General features: G+C 44.6%; 1 protein-coding gene across 4 annotated transcripts; it reads right to left on the bottom strand.

The window, feature by feature from the left end:
* Positions 1 to 4,683: 4,683 nt before the first annotated feature.
* On the bottom strand, positions 4,684 to 17,994 carry gata2a (GATA binding protein 2a). 4 transcript variants are annotated; one of them, XM_085456000.1, is made up of 6 exons: positions 17,400 to 17,994; positions 12,904 to 13,307; positions 11,563 to 12,137; positions 8,723 to 8,881; positions 6,589 to 6,714; positions 4,684 to 5,889 (listed from the first exon to the last, which is right to left on the bottom strand). In XM_085456000.1, the coding sequence occupies exons 2-6, from the start codon at positions 13,130 to 13,132 to the stop codon at positions 5,590 to 5,592; spliced, it is 1,389 nt and encodes a 462-aa protein (XP_085312126.1). In that variant the 5' UTR covers positions 13,133 to 13,307; positions 17,400 to 17,994; the 3' UTR covers positions 4,684 to 5,589. The 4 variants fall into 4 exon arrangements, with proteins under 4 accessions (XP_085312126.1, XP_085312127.1, XP_085312125.1 ...); XM_085456001.1 differs by lacking the exon at positions 17,400 to 17,994 and adding an exon at positions 13,543 to 13,655 and having other exon boundaries at positions 8,723 to 8,868; positions 11,562 to 12,137; XM_085455999.1 differs by lacking the exon at positions 17,400 to 17,994 and adding an exon at positions 13,543 to 13,655.
* Between the last annotated feature and the right edge of the window lie 183 nt (positions 17,995 to 18,177).

Genomic DNA, 18,177 nt, shown 5'->3' with positions numbered 1-18,177 from the left:
TGGTGTGGGACATTATATGGGTGCGGAAGAGGATGGCAGGTCCAGACGCCCACTCCCCTGAGCCCTCCGAGGTATTTGTACTGTACTTGCCCACCAGTTTGTCAATGGGAGCCTGCAGATGAATGGGCTCATTTGTCCTCAGACAGTGGGGATGAATTTTGCCTGTTGGAGCAGGTGAGCAGGAGGGCCTTAGTGCAGCATAACACAGCATGAATGAGAACGTGAACACTACCTGTCCCAGGTGAACATCCTGAATGCTCCCTGTCCCAGGTGTGAGGAGGCTGACCTCGTTTTTCAGGGTGAGCTGAGGGAAGGGTGCTCTGCATGTCCACACCCTGCTTCCGACATGGACTTCTCAGCAGGTTACAGACAAATTACAAACAAAGGATGAACGCATCGGTGCAAAAGAGTTCAGCAGTTGGATGACTGATGCTAATTTATTAAGGTCTCAGGCTGAATCGCAACAAACTTCCTGTGGTTAGGAGAGCTGGAAGGTGTAGGAATTTTATATCCGCTGTGTTTTAGCATGGAAGCGACTCCCCCAGAGTAGGACAAATAATCATTGTGGAGTACGATGTGGGAAGCGGAAAAGAACTATAACTGAATGCATAATTCAGAAACGTCTTTCAGTATTAGAGCACCACTCCCAGAAACCTTTTCGTTAACCACAAACTATGACAGTAAGGTGGGTTTTATTTCCCTCTTTCACTTTTCAAGTTTCATATTAACAAGCTATCCAAACTTACTGATGCTGACCAAATAAATCACGAAATAGTCTCCTGGGGTTAAAACATTTTACCTTTTTATTTACACACTTGTTTTTTCTTTAACTCTTATACTGTAAGGCCTATTTGAGGTGATTCAAATGATGTAACATGATCTTGGGTAATCAAGAAATATATATTACATATAGAAGAGTTGTGTGGTTGGCTCTCATGCCCTGATATAGTTTGTGGGACAAAATCGTCCCGACCTCAAAAAATTCAGCAAATAGTGAACATTTTTCTAAAGTCAGTGGCAGAGTGATTTTTAGCATTAGGTACTCATACCACAAACGCTGCCCTGAAGCATGAAACTTTGCACAGAATTACTCTTAAATACTGTACAACCACGCATCCCTTGTAATCAATCTCTTTTTTCGCTGTCTCTGTCAGACCTCTGTGGTCTTAATTGGTCTTAATAGTACAACAGAAGTATTTCCTGTTTGAACTTCTCGCTTCCTGTTTTTCTTTTTTTTCAGTGCTTTGAAAAAGCTGTGTCCTCAGTCAAGCTTGGTATGCAGCTGTCACTAGCTGGTGGCCTTTCAGTGCTCAGCGCGAAGGGGAAGAAAATAAAGTGTCAAGGGCCGTGAAGGTCATAAAAAAGTGAAAGATTACCCAAGATCAAAACACTTCTTCTGAATAATTTTCGACACATGGAGAGATCATTGGTGAGATTTGGTGTTCTAGCAGGTCAGGATGCGGTAGTTTCCTGTCAGCAGAGGTCATCGCAGATAATCTCCTGTCAGCTCTGGATCGCTCTCTGAGTGACAGCTATGACTGTCAGAGCCCCGCTCATCACATCATTGCTACGTGCTATACTTGATTAATCTTAGAAGAGTTGCTCGAGTGACAAATGGTGTGTATCAGTAGAGGTTTCCATGAATAGTGTTCACCAGGTGCTTTACTGAACATACACACCTTTTTCCTGTCAGGCTCAGTCAGACGGGTATTTCTATGAATTTCTCTTGATCCGTGAAAAGAGGAAGTTCACGTGTCGGCCTCTTTATATAGCTCAAACGCTAACTTGGTAACCATTACAGTTCAAACAGCTAAAAGCTCAGTTAATGCTTCATCATAGCATGACTTAAGTTCTGTTTTTGACTCCACAAATGAACTACTTGGGGAACTTTATAGCGACCCAAGGCATGAATAAATGCCCTGTGTTTGTATTATCTAAATACTGTCCTGACTAGCAGTCTTAATATCCTTATAGGGGTCTGAGGAAGGAGGGATGCTTTTTTAGCTAGGCCCAGGCAAAGGTCAACCCCCATTGCAACACACACACATTGGGAGACCTGCATTTGAACTGCACTGCACTTCCTTTCATCTTCTACGTCTCTCTCTCCCTAACTCAACTTTGCGAGGGGATGGTCGGGATACCTTTTGATTCCGCTAATTCAATTTGATGGAAAAACAAATACGCTGGAGGAGTGGGAGACAAGAAGAAAGTGGGAGTAGTAGGGGGATGGAGTGGGGGGAAAATGAAGAGATGGTTAGTTATATGCGAGCGCAGGGGGGGAATGAGTGGTGGTGGGGATGGTGGCGAGGGAGGTTGAGTACAAGCGGAAGAGCGGAGGGGAGAAGGAGAAGGAGGCAGGGAGTCGAGATGAGTTGAAACATCCAGTTCCAGGTTGAAGTCGTAAACCTCTCGGTGCTCTGATCTAGGTGGCCACCATGTTCAACCCCGCCAACGCATCTGAGATCTCTCCTCTTCATCTCCTCTATGGAATGCCACTCTGATAGGGAAGATAAGTAACATCCTATTTTACAGCTTTTTTTTTTTCTTTTTTGTGTCACATAACTCAGGATGTGAGTTAGAAGGAGATGTCTTCTTCAATGTAGCTGTTGGTTTGGTGAGACCTAGTGAGTAAAAAGGATACAAAACCCTCTTGTTGCAGAAACTGAATCAATTTAATGGGGTAGAAAATTGAGCAGGAGTGGCACACGCAGACACCGAAATACTTCACCCAGAAGTCATTTCATGTGCAAGCGTGCGTGCCTTGTGCCCGCTACCTAATGCTACCTAACCCTTGTGAGGCATGTGAGTTAAAATGTAGGCCTGCTTCCTACAAATATGCACACCAGGTTTATGATGCTTGGTCACACACCACACCAACCTTGTATGCATGTGCACTTGCATGTTCATGTCTGCATATGTGCTTGCGAGCTGCTGGCCTGGCAGACTCTGGTATTATTTTTGGGAGAGTTTCTCCTTCCCTCTGGAGGGCCTCATTGAGGAGAGCTGGCTCTCTCCGTCTCCCTCTCTCAGTCCGGGAGTCTGGCCAAGCCCGGCTGAGCAGGCTCGCTGACTATAGCGGTGCACAACTCGCTGGACTCGTGGCCCGTGCGAGGCCCAGCTCCAAAAACACTGTGCTACACACAGATGCTAGGCTGCTTACTGGCAGTGGAGCGTTACGTTTTCACTTACGTTCAGCAAGTGGATCAAGATGATCCCACCCCCTCAGTGAAAACAGACATTCACATGCAGTCCTTCAGTGCTGTGTTCATGCATGTCGAGCCAGTCAGTGTTGGGAGTTTGCTACAATGTAGCATAAGCTAACCACAGAGCCTTCCAGCTTCACTGGATAGCAACATGCCCTCTATATGTAAAGCCTGGATAAATATTATTTTCAATGTGAACGGATCAAGACTCTGGGAAACCCCAGCAGATCAACCTCTGCAGCAGTCCAGCAGATGTGAGGAGGGTGGAGGGTTCAGGGAGGGGTAGTTGTCTGATTTCACCGTAGACCGTTTAATCGGATGGTTTGTGCTGTGGGTGTGTGAGGGCACGCTGAACTCAGCGATGATGACCTCAAATTGGCCCTAATCGAGCAGACTCATTAGCGGCTGGCTCTGTTCAAAGTTTCTCCAGCCCCGTTATTTTACTGTAATCGTCCAAATGGGAGGGAAGAAGCAGAACGACAAGCGCGGAGGGAAGAATAGAAGACAAACAGAAAATAATGAGAGAGCACGAAGAGGGAGAGTGAAAAAAAGATAAACAAAAGAGAAAGAAAAAGAGGAGGAGATGAGGGAGAAACAGAGCTGACGCCTGCTTCCTGGCAGCCTCAGCTGCGAGCACATCTGTGTGCGAAGGGTTCAAGCAGACCCCCATGTGTTTGCTCAGGTCGCCTGATTGCCTTTCCTTCCTCTTCTCTCTCCCACTAAAGACCCACTGTCCTTCCTCTCACTCCAATCACCCTGGCCGAGGCAGAGAGAGAGAGGGCTACTCCGACAGACGCGGGGAGCAAGAGCAGCTCCTGCTGAACTGAACTCATGACTCAGTATTTTTCACATGCAAATTCATCAAGAATTTGGCTGTTAGAGATTTTTTTTTTAAAGTAAAGAAGAAGGAGACCTTGCATGTATTACTTGGTTAAATTAGGTGTGAATTAGGGTTTGCATTTGTGTGAGAGCATGTGGGTCTGTGCATATGTATGACTGTATGACTTGGGAGCCCTTGGTTGGAGCCTGCTGTCTGGGTACAATGGTCCAGCCCGGGGCTTTAACTCCACAAAGAGGCCTTTTCTTAACAACGAGCCATCACAGATAGAGGAGGAGCCTGACCAAAGCATTACCACGCTTAAGGGATCACAGAGCTTCCCTTGATACATCTGATATCACTTATGATTTTAATAATCAAGTAGTCTTCATTAAAAGGACCGTTCAGGCCATAATGTGTGTGCACATTACTGTCAAAACACTCCAGACACATGATGTGTTCTATCAAAGAGGTACATTATCAAACCTTAAACAAACAGAATCACAATGAGAAATCCACCAACATAGCAGGAGTAGTTTAAAAACAAACTGGGCTCAGGTTGTTGGGTTTTTTTAAAGGCAAGGAGTGGTCACGCTGTTTTTCTTCTCTTTACTGCCCTTTGTCAGTTGGAATGTGTGCAGCGTATAAGGATAGAGACAGATCTTACCTCAGTATTAAACTTTATTTCCTTTTCTGTGTGAGATGGAAAAATGATAAAAACGTACAGCTCAGGGACTTTTTCATCTAAGACAGGTCAGTGTTTTCTTTACATAATAACCACAAAATTAAAATCAGACGTTTTCCTTGTGTTGGACAAAAGCTTAAAGAGTGAAAATAAATTATCGTAGCAATAATTATAACAATATAACAACAATAATAGCAATTAAGCATTTATAAACACTCTATTTACTGCGTTTTTTTTGTTTGTTTGTTTGCTTTGTTTTCATAAAACTCTGTTATCAAAAACAGGTGGTGTGTACAATCCAGCATGTTAGAGGGGCACTGGTTTTGGGGTGTACTGTTGGTTGGATCTGACTGGTCAGGAACAGGGGCGCATGACTTCTGCGGCAGTCTGTTTAGCCAGTCTGAAGACTTCCAGCACTGAGGAGCAGTCGTGAACGACAGCCTGGGGATGGACAGGGCGCGTGTGTCTCAGTATATAATGAGATGGTCGTGAGGTGAAAACAGCGGTTCTTTTTAAGCCCTCTCATGAGTTTCCTGTTGCAGGATCAAGGAGAGGTGGGTACCAAAGTGACTTAGTAAAAAATAAGCAAAAAAAGAATGACAAACATCTCCAATCCTGCTATCCCCTGTCACCCAAGGACTAACGAACCCCTCCTCACATTAGCTCTTTACAGAGTCCACTTAAGTCTCGCTCTCCGCAGCGGCTCATCAGTGAAGTCAGCCGTGACGCAGCCATAAGTCATCAAGTCCGACTGAAAGTCTTTTCCCTACAACCACTGTACACGAAACAAGGCTGCTCAGCTGTCGTGACTCGGGAGGCCATTTAGTGTTTATGGCGATGTGATGACTCCTACAGGCGAGGGGGGCTCTGGGTCTGAAAAGGCCTCAGTGAGGCTCAGCCCAGACCGGCGAGCGATTGGAGTGGTGGGGGTGACCGAATGAAGGGTGAATGGGCGTGGGCGTTGGCAGCATGTGTCCCGAGTGGCTGAAGGGGGGCAGGTGACCCATGTGGGTCATGTGACTGGCGAGGCCAGGCGCACCACCAAAGGGAGAGGCCTTGTCCTGCATGCATTTGGAGAGCTCGTCAAAGCCGTCCCCTGATCGTTTGTTCCTCTTGGACTTGCTGGACATCTTGCGGTTGCGTGTCTGGATGCCTTCTTTCTTCATGGTCAGAGGTCTGTTGACCTGTGAAGAGCAGAAGAGCGGCACATTAGCTCAGGCGTGGCGAACAAAAGCACCACTGACAGTGTGAATACAGCATTGTAGACATTTAGGTTTAGGTTACTGTCACAGCTCCTTTACAGCCTCTTTATTTTAAATCTTAGCAGAAATATGTCACATGTTGCATGTTTACTGTTTTTTTACTATCCCAATAGCCTTTTATGAATAACCTCAGCGTTATTCATAAAAGGCTATAAATAATGAGCAGCTGTTTTGCATATATAGCTCCATTATAAAGCGAGTCAGGGGCGTGTGGGTTTTTTTAATCTTTTGTTTAATTGTCCAAACCAAACAGAACCACAGTGCTCATTAATGAATACACCGGGATGAGGACCAGGCTGGGCTCTGAAAGGAGCAGCCAGCAGACAAATCCTCATCAGTGTAACCGACGCCGTTACACTGAATGACAGTCCCACCCGGCAGCCTCTCTGGGGAGTAACGCCCCCCATTGAAACAACGATGGTTTAATAAAAAAGCCGCCCGGTGGGTTCTGCTCGACAGTGTGAGCAGGCTTTGCCTCCCCACTCTCACTTTCTGTGCTCCTAAATCGATACGAGCTGTCCGCCCACTTAACCAGTTAAGGACCAGCAGCCCTCCCCTCCTCCTTCCATTCCAAACCCCACACTCATTTTTCTCCCCCCCCCCCCTCCCGAAGCTACTTACATTGTGCAGTTTAAAGTAAAGGCCGCAGGCGTTGCACACCGGATCTCCGTTCCCGTTGCGCCTCCAAAGGGTGGTGGTGGTGGTCTGGCAGTTTGCACAGCAGGTGCCTGCACGTCTAGCAGCGGACTGAAGGAAGCAGGAAAAATGCATCATAAATACTAAACTCGGTCACTTGTGGAAGGGAGGTCAGCGCAGGCGCATCACAGTAGATTTCGTCTGAACCATTAGCAGCAGCAGAAGCATCATTTAGATTAAAATAAAGCCGTAACACTGATACCTTATCCCAGAAAATGTGCGACACGACGGGAAAGTTAACGGGAGGTTTTTCTTAAACTTCTTAAACGGCGGCACGTGAGGTCCCATCTCTGACCGCACAAATATGTGCAGACAAACATCAAAAGAAGCGACACACAGACTGGAGAAATTACTTAACTTCTCTATTGAATCAATTGCATGTATGTCGCCCGCTACAACTATGATCAAATTTTGTAATTTGTGCAATAAGACATGGAGCCATTTTTTTTCTTTCCCCCCCCCCCCCCCCCCCCCCCTGCAGACGTCTCTCACGCTACTCTACAGGCCCGCTAGTAATTTTATTTAATGATAAGTATCCTATTAATGGAGGTCCTGCGTAAACTCTGCATTTTATCACGATCCAAGAAAAAAAAATGGGCTGCGAGTCGTGTGAGACACGGTGTCCTGTCTGACAATATGCCGCCGTGCCCATTACGGATCGATTTTCCACACATAATAAAAAGCATTAGCTTCACATGCAAGGAGCCTCCGGTTCCGTGCCGTGCGTGCAGCATCCAGGTTAGTCTTTTAATTCATTTCAGGTGGAGTCGTTGCTGTTTACCTGGCGAGTAGCAGCAGCAACAACAACCCAGGTCATTTTCATATGAGGTAAAATATAAATGCATCATAATTTAAATTTAAAAAATGCAAAGCGACTGTGCGTTAAGCCTAGCACTGCCCACCGATAATGACAAACAAGAGAACAACATAAATCCATTTATTTTCCAGTCCCCGCCCCTCGCGGTCTGTCTCTTCACACATAAGCGGCTCCTCCAGTGTTGTGATAATCTCTTTATAGTATATGTCAGTCTAGCCATAGAGAATGCAGAGCGCTGGTTGAAGGCGGAAACAGCCGGGAGCCTGACTTCCTTATCTGGGCCGGCCAGATATCCGGATAGGAAACAACTGGATGCCCCTTTGAACACAACTCTGAAAAACACTTGAGCTGAAAATGCAAAAGCTACAGCCACATGGGCCGACCCAGTGGAAAATGTAATGGACTTTTTTTCTCTTTTACGAATAGGAACGACGTGGAAATCGTCAAGGAACAACACGAAAAACGATCATTTCAAAAACGAGTTTTAGTATTTCAGGAAAAAAAAATGCGGTGTAATTTTTCGAATTTAGCAGAAAGTGTTAATGAAGACCATCAGAGCCATCATAATGAGGTTGTGTGAACGAAGTCAAAGGTTACGCAGCTCAAAACAATTTATTAGTTTAGACCTTATTTTTTTAATACCTTAATTAATATAAATCGGCACATTATTATTATTATTATTAGTATTATTATTATTAGTATTATTATTATTATGCAATTTGATTACAAATTATATCTATAAAATATTTTAACAAAATATATATAAAGCATACTAGATAGATAGATAGATAGATAGATAGATAGATAGATAGATAGATAGATAGATAGATAGATAGATAGATAGATAGATAGATAGATAGATAGATAGCCCCGTTTTTAGCAGGTTTATTGTGAATAAAGACTGAGCAGCTCTGCAACATGGCACAGCCACCACAGGATTCCTCTCTGTCATTGCTGCCTTTCATTTACTCAAGCATGGTGTTAACTAAAGCAGCATGGGCATTGGTATCAGTAACAGTATCAGAAGTACCAGCAATAATGATAGCAGGAACAATGGCAATAGTAGCAGTATTGTAACAGGCCATGAAGGCGGATCATCGGGGGGTGAGAGGGACAAACAATTCCAGGAAGATCATAGGGAAAATATAACTTTCCTGGAATTGTGCTGCCGGCATCTGCTTTGTGCTCATATTTGGGTGCCTTTTCTCAGAGTGAGGGGATGGAGCGAGATGTAGGACTCACCAGTCTCCGTTTGGGCTTGATAAGTGGTCGGTTCTGGCCGTTCATCTTGTGGTACAGTCCGCAGGCGTTGCACAGGTAGTGGCCGGTACCGTCCCGCCGCCACAGCGGGGTGGACGTAGCACCACAGTTTACACATTCACGGCCCTCTGCATATAGTTCAAGAGGAGGAGACAAAAGGAAATTTTATATAATTAAAAAGTTCCCCCCTCTTTGTGGAGCAGCATATAGCAGCTGTGTAGCACAACCTGGTCAGGTAGTTATAGTAGAGTGGTGCATGACCTCAGATGGCCTTGTAATATGAAGTCAAAAATTGGGGTAGTGACAAACATCCATATCAGTGTGCAGGTGTACCAAGTGTGCACGGCTGCCCAGGACACAGACACCTCTATGTAAATTGATCTGGAGTGGGGAGGCCACAGACAGCCAGAACATGTCCAGAGGTGTCCAACAAGAAGAGTAAGACACACCATCAAATTAAGCCTACATTATTGATCAGCTTAGTGGGCACCCACGAGAGGAAAGTAAGTGTGTGTAGGTGGTATTAAATGTGTCGGAAAGTGTTTGATGAGAAGCTTGCGTGCTGGTTGGTGTCAGAAACAGCAGTGAGACAGCATTGTATCAGCACAAGTTGTAATATAGTTTCTATCATTCTTGGTGACTGGATCAATAGTCAGTGTCCTGTGTGTGCGCATTCTCTTCTGTACAAGCTACTTAAAGAAAAACTATTCCCACAAGTTTTTCTTCCCCCGTTCAGGTTTGACTTCAAACAGCCTGTTGCTAAACCAAAGCTCATTTAATTCAGGTGTTCCCCTCTCCCTAGAGCATCACCTCATTATTTCTGTTATAATGCCAGCGACACCCAAAGTCCCACCCTTGCACCACAATAGGACCTGACCTGAGCAAAAAGGAAAAAAAAGGCTAGGTTCCTTTTGAAATGCATTTCTTGTGTTTTCGTACCTCCCTTCTCTTCCCCTTAAAGAATTTCACAAGTCAAGCGACCACACACAAGCAGTCTCATTAATATGTTTTACATATTCGCCCACAATGACTTACAACTTTTTGCCTTGCACAATGCTCAGTGTTGAAATACGAAAAACAAATGGGAAGGCGAAACAGCTCCGTGCATAAGGTGAGCTGCACGAGGGGAAGGAGCTGTGGGTTTGAGGGCCAGTTCAACAGGAAGCCGTACCGTGAGGTATTCGTGCTGACAGAGAAAATGTCATTGTGGCATTTTGTCCAACAATCAATCACAATTACTGGCACTGGACATTGACTTTGATAGATAAGAGCCTTTTTTTTTCTTTTTCTAACGTCGTGGCAGATATGTTTGTGTTGCTGATTCAGGCACAGTCTGGTCAGGCTCTTTTAAATGTCACAGTATAACATTTCTCCACCACAACAGCTCATATTCGCTCAGTATTATCAGGCACCGAGCATTCCCCAGGTGTGTTAAAAAGCACGGCGACAAAGGATGACAATGCAGATAATTGCAAAGCTACATTTGGAACAATTTGTTAACACACTGCATTTTTTGTTATTTTACGTCCATTCTTTCTTTTGTCCAGTAACTCAGTGCACCACAGCTGGAACAATGTAGGGAAATTACACACTCATTAAGCAGGCTGAGTTGTTTTTTCAAATGTCTGCCCATTAGTGTCAGGCATAAAGTCTAAGTATCCCCCCTTAAATTTGACTCCCAGCACATGCAGCATATTGAATCAAAATCCTGTCCAGACAGTCAGAAAATATGCTGCTTTATTATGAACATTTTAATGTCTTTAAAATTAAGGGGAAATGGGAAACTGCTTGAGTCCTTTTTTAAAAATCCATGGTTGCTCATTGCACCAGAATGCACTCTCATCTTCACGGAGAATCAGATCTGCTGTGAACTTGCTCGCCCCTCCACTTCATGTCAGCACAGCGGGCCAAGGCCGTGCTTAAAAACACAAACAGCAGGGCTCTGTCGCCTGTGCTTTGTTAGTGCTGGGGAGAGCGGTGGGCGGGGTGGAGGTCGTGATTTGTTCACTTGGAGGTATACAGGATATGGCAGGAGCCAGGGCGTCGTGACTCCCTCGTTTTTTAAGCGCAATAAAGGCCACGTTTAAAAGAAAACAAGCCTGTGGCACGAACATGTACCTGCCTGAGCACCGTTGATGGTGTGGCGTCTGAATGTAAAGTTAGTGTGTAAAAAAATGTCAGTGTTGGACTTTTTTCTCTCTGCTCAAAAAGCGGCTAAATTATTTCACTTATTTTTAAAAACATATACTTAACCAGTTTATATGCATCGTTTAGTTGTTATTTATATGTAAAAACATATACATATGAATAACCAGTCAGTCCCAAAAATTATATAATCCCACTTTCGTTCTCTATTTTTTGCCTATTCGCCTCGATTACGCTGACATTTTAAGAGACTGAATCACACAAGTATGAAAAAAAGTGTAATGGGTGAAATAAGGCTTGACAGTGTCCGATGTGGAAATTATCGCTCTTTTTTCCGTATAAGCAACTCACTGGAGCAACAAGTCTGAGCCACGAAGTTTACATAATACAAGCATTAAGAAATTGATAAATGTAATTACACCTGTGAATAAATGAAAGAGAAAATAAAAGAATAAAATGATGCTCGCACCATAGTGGAAATACTAATATCACCTTTACGTGGAGACCAATGAAATATTCATCAACCGATGATTGGTTGTGTAAACTAACCTATATTGCGCAACGCTTCACCGCTCAGCTGAATAAACCATAACCATTTAATTAGGCCTTATCGATTTGATCTGCCATCTGATGAGAAAAAGGGGGGAGGGGGGCTCAAAACACACGTGAGACTCACCTGAGCTCGATCTGGCTTTGCTTTTGCATTTGGGCGTAAAGCTGGACGAGGACCCGCCGAGCAGGCTGCCGGGATGGAAGAGACTGCCGCCGTATTCGTGGGGTGTAGAGAGAGAGTAGGCCGGGTAGGTTGGGATAGGGTGATGCGTGGCTGGGGCCTGGCTGTTCATCGAGGCCAGGCCGCTGCGGAGCGGACTGCAGCTCTCCATTTTCATGCCGTCCGTCAGCGGCACTTGGTACTTTATCGACTCTTTCTCATCCATCCTGGTTGAGGTGGAGGTCGGAGAGGTAGGGCCGGGGTCCGGGGACACGTCTTTTGGAGGGGTAGGGGGGAAACTGTACAAGTGCGGGCTGGAATGCGACGCTGGAGTGAGCGAAGACACCGGAGCGGTGCCGGTGCTGCTACTACAGGGGTAGCCGGAGCCGGCGGGGTGAAGGCCGGGTTTGCTGAAGTGGCTGACCGCCCATGCGTTGTGGTGGTGTGCAGCAGACAGAGCTGCTTTACCGGGGTCCAGCCAGGGAATACCGGGGCTGTGGATGAGGTGTGGCCGGCAGACCTGGTTCCCAGTGAGGCGAGCTGAAAACCATAACAGTCTATTTAATATGGCTGTATTCTGCTTTAATTTCTCAGTAATTCACAAGTCTTATCATTAGTTTACAACTCAGTTAAAAAAAATCTTACCTGTTAAATTCCCTGAATTTCTCAAATCCGACATTTAGCTCCAGATGTAGATAAAATATTCGTAGTTGATTTTAAATAATAGATTTATTTTTTTAAATCGAAATTAAGTAACCTCTCTACAAATAGTTTCCATTAAATGAAAGCAGCCGATATAGCATTATGAAAGCCTACAAAAGTGTTAAATAAACAGCGCTCCTTGTCTGGGCATTATCTTTTCGTCCGCAGCAGCTCTCGGACTAAAGGTTGTTATTAGTAAATTTGCGCTTTTTATTTTATATCCGGGAAGTGCCTCTCTCCCTCCAGAAACTCCTGCCCCAACAGAGAGGGGTTAAGTGACATACTTCCCTTTCCTCTTGCTGTCATTTGTTAGAAATTCCTTTTATGTTGGTGAATTGACCCAGGAAAGTCAAGAAGGACTTTTTCTAACTAATTGCTGCAGAGGCTTTTGTTGTTAGGCTGGCAATAAGCTTTTTTACACACAAAAATCATTAGCCTTTAATATCACACACACACACATTAAAATTATGGTATTATACGACTCTTTTAAAACATGGATCTATAAATGGATTTTTTTAAATACAATTTTATTTATATTGTATTTTCAGACATCTTATCTTATCTGGCCTCACACTTGGTGATCGTAAACTTGAGCGCATCTTACCGTGTGCTTGGCTGTAGGTGACCCTTGCTCGGGAGTTGGTGTAGTAGGGGTTCCCTTGAGAGTCCAAGTGGTTCAGAAACATATCAACCTCGTCCTGCGGCAGTAAAGGCGCCATGGGCTCCATGTAGTTGTGGCTCAGGCTGTGGTGGTGAGAGTCCGGGTGCTGACCGTTCAGCACAGCATGATGGTGCGCCATCCACCGAGACTGATCTGCCGCTGCGACCTCCATGTCTGAGCTGACAGTCTCTATTTTTCCCCTCTCCCCTTGAATGCCTCTCTGTTTAGGCTTTATTTGCCTCCAAGTGGAAGTCGATTCCTCCTTAAAATATAGTTCCTGAACTGTGATTTACAGCAGAAATAGAATCCTTAAATAACTCGCTCTCCCTTCTTCTCCTCTGGGATACCTGCAAAGAGACGAAAGCAACATATTAGTTTAACGACACGTCTCTCCTTCCATGCAAAATCGAAGCACCCTTCGTTTTTTATCTAATTATAGCGGGTGACACGTAAAGTAAACTTTGCACAATTTAGGGTTCCTGCCATTACAAGTCGGAAAAAACAAGACATCGCTGTCTCCAAGTCGAAGCAACGCATCCTGTATCCGCATAAAGAAAACACTTAAATGTCTCCTCTGGATACCTGTTGCAGTTGTGATCAGCTGATGGTATACAGAGCCCTGGATGTGTAAACCTCTTGATCCTTGCAGTGCTCAGGCGCATTAATGAGATGTGGGGCAGACTGATGCGGCTGGCGCCAGTAAATTCCCATATCAAGCCATGGGGGGCGGGGCGTCGGTCTGGACCAATCATAGCGAGCACTGCCGCAATTGGCTAAATGTGTCCCTGCTCTCCTTCTTTCAATTTTCATTTTCCTGCACCGAAAAACTAAAAGACTTATCAATCAGCAGTGTAATTTCTCGGGGATCTTTTTTTTCGCTCATGAAGCTCAAACGAAATGAGCAATCGACCTCTGATAATCTGCCTTTTTAGCGACGGGCTGAAGACAGAGCCTAACAATGTGTGAAATTTACACCTTAATATATATGGCCCAGTGTTAGCTTTTTACAACGTACCCATGCAGGCGTAGCTCCCCTTGGTCTCTATAAACCCATTTACAAAATATTGTTAAACCTTTCGTTTTTTTAATACTCGTGGGTGATATTTAAAATTCGCACCCACTTGCGAATGTCTTTTGGTTTTATGCCACAGTTGACCGGTTAAAGCTGCATATCAATCCTTATTACTAGCAATAAGCGTAAGTATTTTGATTGTTGTCTTCCCCATGTAAATACAAAAAGCAATTTCAGCACCTCTTAAACCAACAGAGGAGGAGTCGATTTATGACCCCGAATTGCCCCCCTCCCATTGTTGGGAGCGCCTAATTGTCTTTAATTAGTAGCACGACATTCCTTTTGTGAAAACAGTGGTTTTTGTCTCGGGGGCAGAGCAATCAAAACATAGTTTGCATTTCTAATGACGCCCGTTGATAATTTGGCCAGACAAAAGGGGATAGGCGCAAGGCCTCACGTTGCACGTAAGGTACGAAAAGTCAGTGGGTGACAGTCAGAGCGTCTCCCGATGCGCTCATTCACAAACTGCCCACAAAAACAAAAATGAAACCTGGCGGGGTATTTAATCTTTAGACAAAAAGGGAAAAAATGCGTTTCTGTCCAATTATATTTTTTCTTGTATTTATTTCTTTGTTTATTGAAAGCGTGCGTAAAATGAGCAGCACATGCGCTGTTATTTGTGCGCAAGTAGATCTACGTGCACTGCCGCTGCGTTTGTGTGATTGACAAGGAGTAATTGGAAGGTGCCCTGAACAGACTGGCCGCCACGCCGACGCCGGGATCCAACGTCACAAAATCTAACTAGGAGCTGAGCAGTGTGGGTGGGGGCCTGCGGGGGGTTGCCGTGATGACACGGCACAGGTCATTTAGGCGATAATCACGTTTGATGTCATACCTGCGGTATAACTGCGCGCCTGTGTGTGTGTGTCAGTCATCAGTCATTAAATCTCGGGCATGTTGCCAGAGGCAGCGAGTTGATGAGCTCAGCCCTTTGAGCTTGTCAACTCCTAAAATCAACAAATTACAACATGTGTGGCAGCAGAGGGCCAGCGACTCCAATAACTGACATTCCAGTGGAAAAGAAGCCACAGTTGGCAGGTGGAGTGAAGTCTACCTTAATATGCTTATTAATTGTCAGTGACAAATATTGTGTTGTAATTTACACTGCATCAATCAACAATACTGCACCAATTACCCACAATTTAATGCCGCACAGTAATTGCTGTCACATGCTTGAACCCTAAGCAACAAGGACTCCCTCTGTTTGAGCGTCAGTGAGTATGCAGCAATGCTCTTGATCCTGTAGCCATCAGTGAAAGGACACTGCACACTGTGGCTCAGACTTGCCGGTCTGTGTTGCATTCTGGCTGTGTTAACCACTGGGAGAGTGAGTCAGGCTCAGGATAGCTGCTGTAGTATTCCCATTGTTGTTTGCATGTTTGCCAAATGGATTACTCAGCAGGATTTACCCCCTCTGTAATTTATACCTTCATTAATCCCATTTGTATCTTTGCTGGAACAAAAAGATGGGAGAGGGTGATGGAGGGTTAGTGGGAGAGGACGGGGGGTGGGGGAGTTGCTGTTGCCTTTTTCCCTCTGTCTTTCTCAAGGACACAGCAGTATTGTTTCACCCGGCGATGCCATCCAAAGAGCGGAGAACGCGTCCCCTCGCACAACGCCTCCTGAGCTGGGCGAGAACTGTGTGCAACAACTGTATCACCGTGCAGCCACAGTGGCTAATGAACAACAAGATTATCATTCCGATCCATGCTGTTATTAAATGGGATTGGCTTTATCTACCTGTTTGTTCCCATTGGGCACGGTCATCCATCATTATCCAGTGTAGGTGTGTGACTGTGTGCCCAACTGTGTGTGTGTGTGTGTGTGTGTGTGTGTGTGTGTGTGTGTGTGTGTTTTGGGGGGATGGGGGTGTGAAGAGCCACTGTGGGGCTTGTGAAGATAAGCAGAGCCAGAGAGAAGAGAATGACAGAAACCAGCTGAAGCATTATTGTCCCCTTTACTCACGGCTAATTAGATCGAGCCAGGGCACTGGGTGGGTGGGGGGCTTTATAGACACAAGCACCCACCATATAACTGCTGAGAGAGGGAGCCTAAGAGCAGCACAGTCTCCCATTTAAGTCATTTTTGAATCAAAAATAATGACATTTCAGAAAAAGCGGGTAGGACATTAACATGGACTGCACACACTCAACAAAAAGTGATTACGGACCGCAAGGTGAACCTAGTTTTACAGTCAAAACCACTTATTGGAGCTATAAATACAAAAACAAAAAAAACACATTTGGACCTCTTACCATGTTTACTCACAACTCCATCTTCATGCCACTGTTCTTTGCTGTAATCATTTCAATTCAATTCACAGCTTTATTTAGACAGCCCCAAATCTTAACAACAGTTGCCTTTATATTGTAAGGGAGAGACCCCGTGGTAACGCAGAGCCTCCATGAGCAAACACTTGGTGACAGTGGGAAGGAAAAAACCCCCTTGTATAGTCACACACAATCACGCCATGCCTCTTAAATCATGCACACATAAAGCAGACCCAGCAGCACAGGTAAGAGAGGGTGGAAGAAAAAGAAAGGCACTCCTGCGTGCCTGCGGAGACGCACCAGCCCTCCCCCTGTCTCAGCTCCACCAGTGTAGTGATGTGATTGTTCCTTCTACTGATCAAAGAGGGTTACTCGAGTCATTATGCGTTTTAAAGCGTGACAATTGAATACCTTTGTCGTCACTAATATCTCGCTGATGATACACTAAACAATTTAGTTTCTTTTTTCTTTTCCTTTTTCGGGGCCAGAACACCCTTCCCACGGCAACACGAAAAGTGAGCCACGTTAAAAAGGATTTATTTATTTATTTATTTATTTATTTTAAGAAGCTATGGCACACATACATCCGTTTTGTTAACCCGGACTTAATCTTGAACTTTTTTGGTCGATCATTCGGGAAAAACAAGCGGTGCTGTAGAAATTAAAAGAAAAACAGCGCGCTTGCAGTGAATATGAATAATAATGACGAATAATAATATGAGTAATGAATGATAAAATACATTACAACGTATGACTGCATCAAACATATAATATCACTGTACCGCTTTAGAGATGTTGCGGAGGGTTATATTTGGCCTAATATCCAAATATCTGTGACAGTGGGGATGTATAATTATAAATAAAGAGTTCATAAAGAGTGCACGTGCGATCAGTGTACTTTATTCCTCGATAGCCATGAAAATAATGCACAAGCAACCGTTTTTCTTTTTTTATGCTGAGCCTGTAGCAATTATTATTACCAGTACCTTACTTTGAATAGCCTCATATATAATTACAAAATATCAAATAAAAATAAAATAAAATCATAAATAATATTTTAAAGTTCAGATAGTTTAAAAACGCAGTAATTGGCTTACCTCCACCAGTCTTGAACAGCAGACAAAGTCAAACCGGAGAAAGTGGAACCATCTGATTCACTGCGCAGCTTCGCGTCTTCTCTGCCCTCCCCTCCTTCTCCTCCTCCTCCAAAAATAAATGATAACAATAATAATAACGGTGCAAAATGAACGACCAAACCGAAGAGGTGTCCAGATCTGCCCCGTTTTTATGATGCTGTCGAGACTAAATGGAAAACCCGGTGGCCTGATGGTCGCTGCTCTGTGTGCTGTGTCGTCACGGAGCGGAGAGCGGTGAGTGTCTGCAGTATCCCCCCTCTATTCTCGCTCTGTCCAAACCTCTGTGAATATGAGCATTAAAAAAAAATGAAGAAGAAAAAAAAAACTTGTGTGCCTGTGTGAGAGGCTGCGGGCACACAGCAGCGTAATGGCACGTCAGCCAGCAGCCTGTCTTCCGGGTCCTGGTTAAATACAAAAAACTGGCAGCGGTACCTGTCCCCGAGAGGTTCTCAACATACTTTAGGATAGCTTGTGTCTCACGTGCTTTTCAGCATTTCATCCTTTTGTTTTTAAAATGTATATCAACGTTCCTCGAGGTCACTGTGAGCTCTGCCCTGACAGACTGATGTGCTGCTTACCTGAGCCTGTGGATTTAATATATGGTCTACATACATGGAGGGAAATAAAGAACTTCGCTGTTGGAGCCACCAAGGGAGCGAGCAGAGTCCCCGAACCCAACTTGTCCCAGCTGCATAATGCGCAGTCATTATGATTAATTTGGGGCTGAACCTGAGGCTTG

The sequence above is a fragment of the Copadichromis virginalis genome, linkage group LG5, assembly GCF_057382275.1.
Source record: "Copadichromis virginalis isolate Kocher_CV1m ecotype Utaka linkage group LG5, C_Virginalis_male_GT1.1, whole genome shotgun sequence".
Lineage (NCBI taxonomy): Eukaryota > Metazoa > Chordata > Actinopteri > Cichliformes > Cichlidae > Copadichromis > Copadichromis virginalis.
The sequence above is the reverse complement of the archived record's forward strand: the minus strand, read 5'-3'. Positions and strand labels throughout refer to the sequence as shown.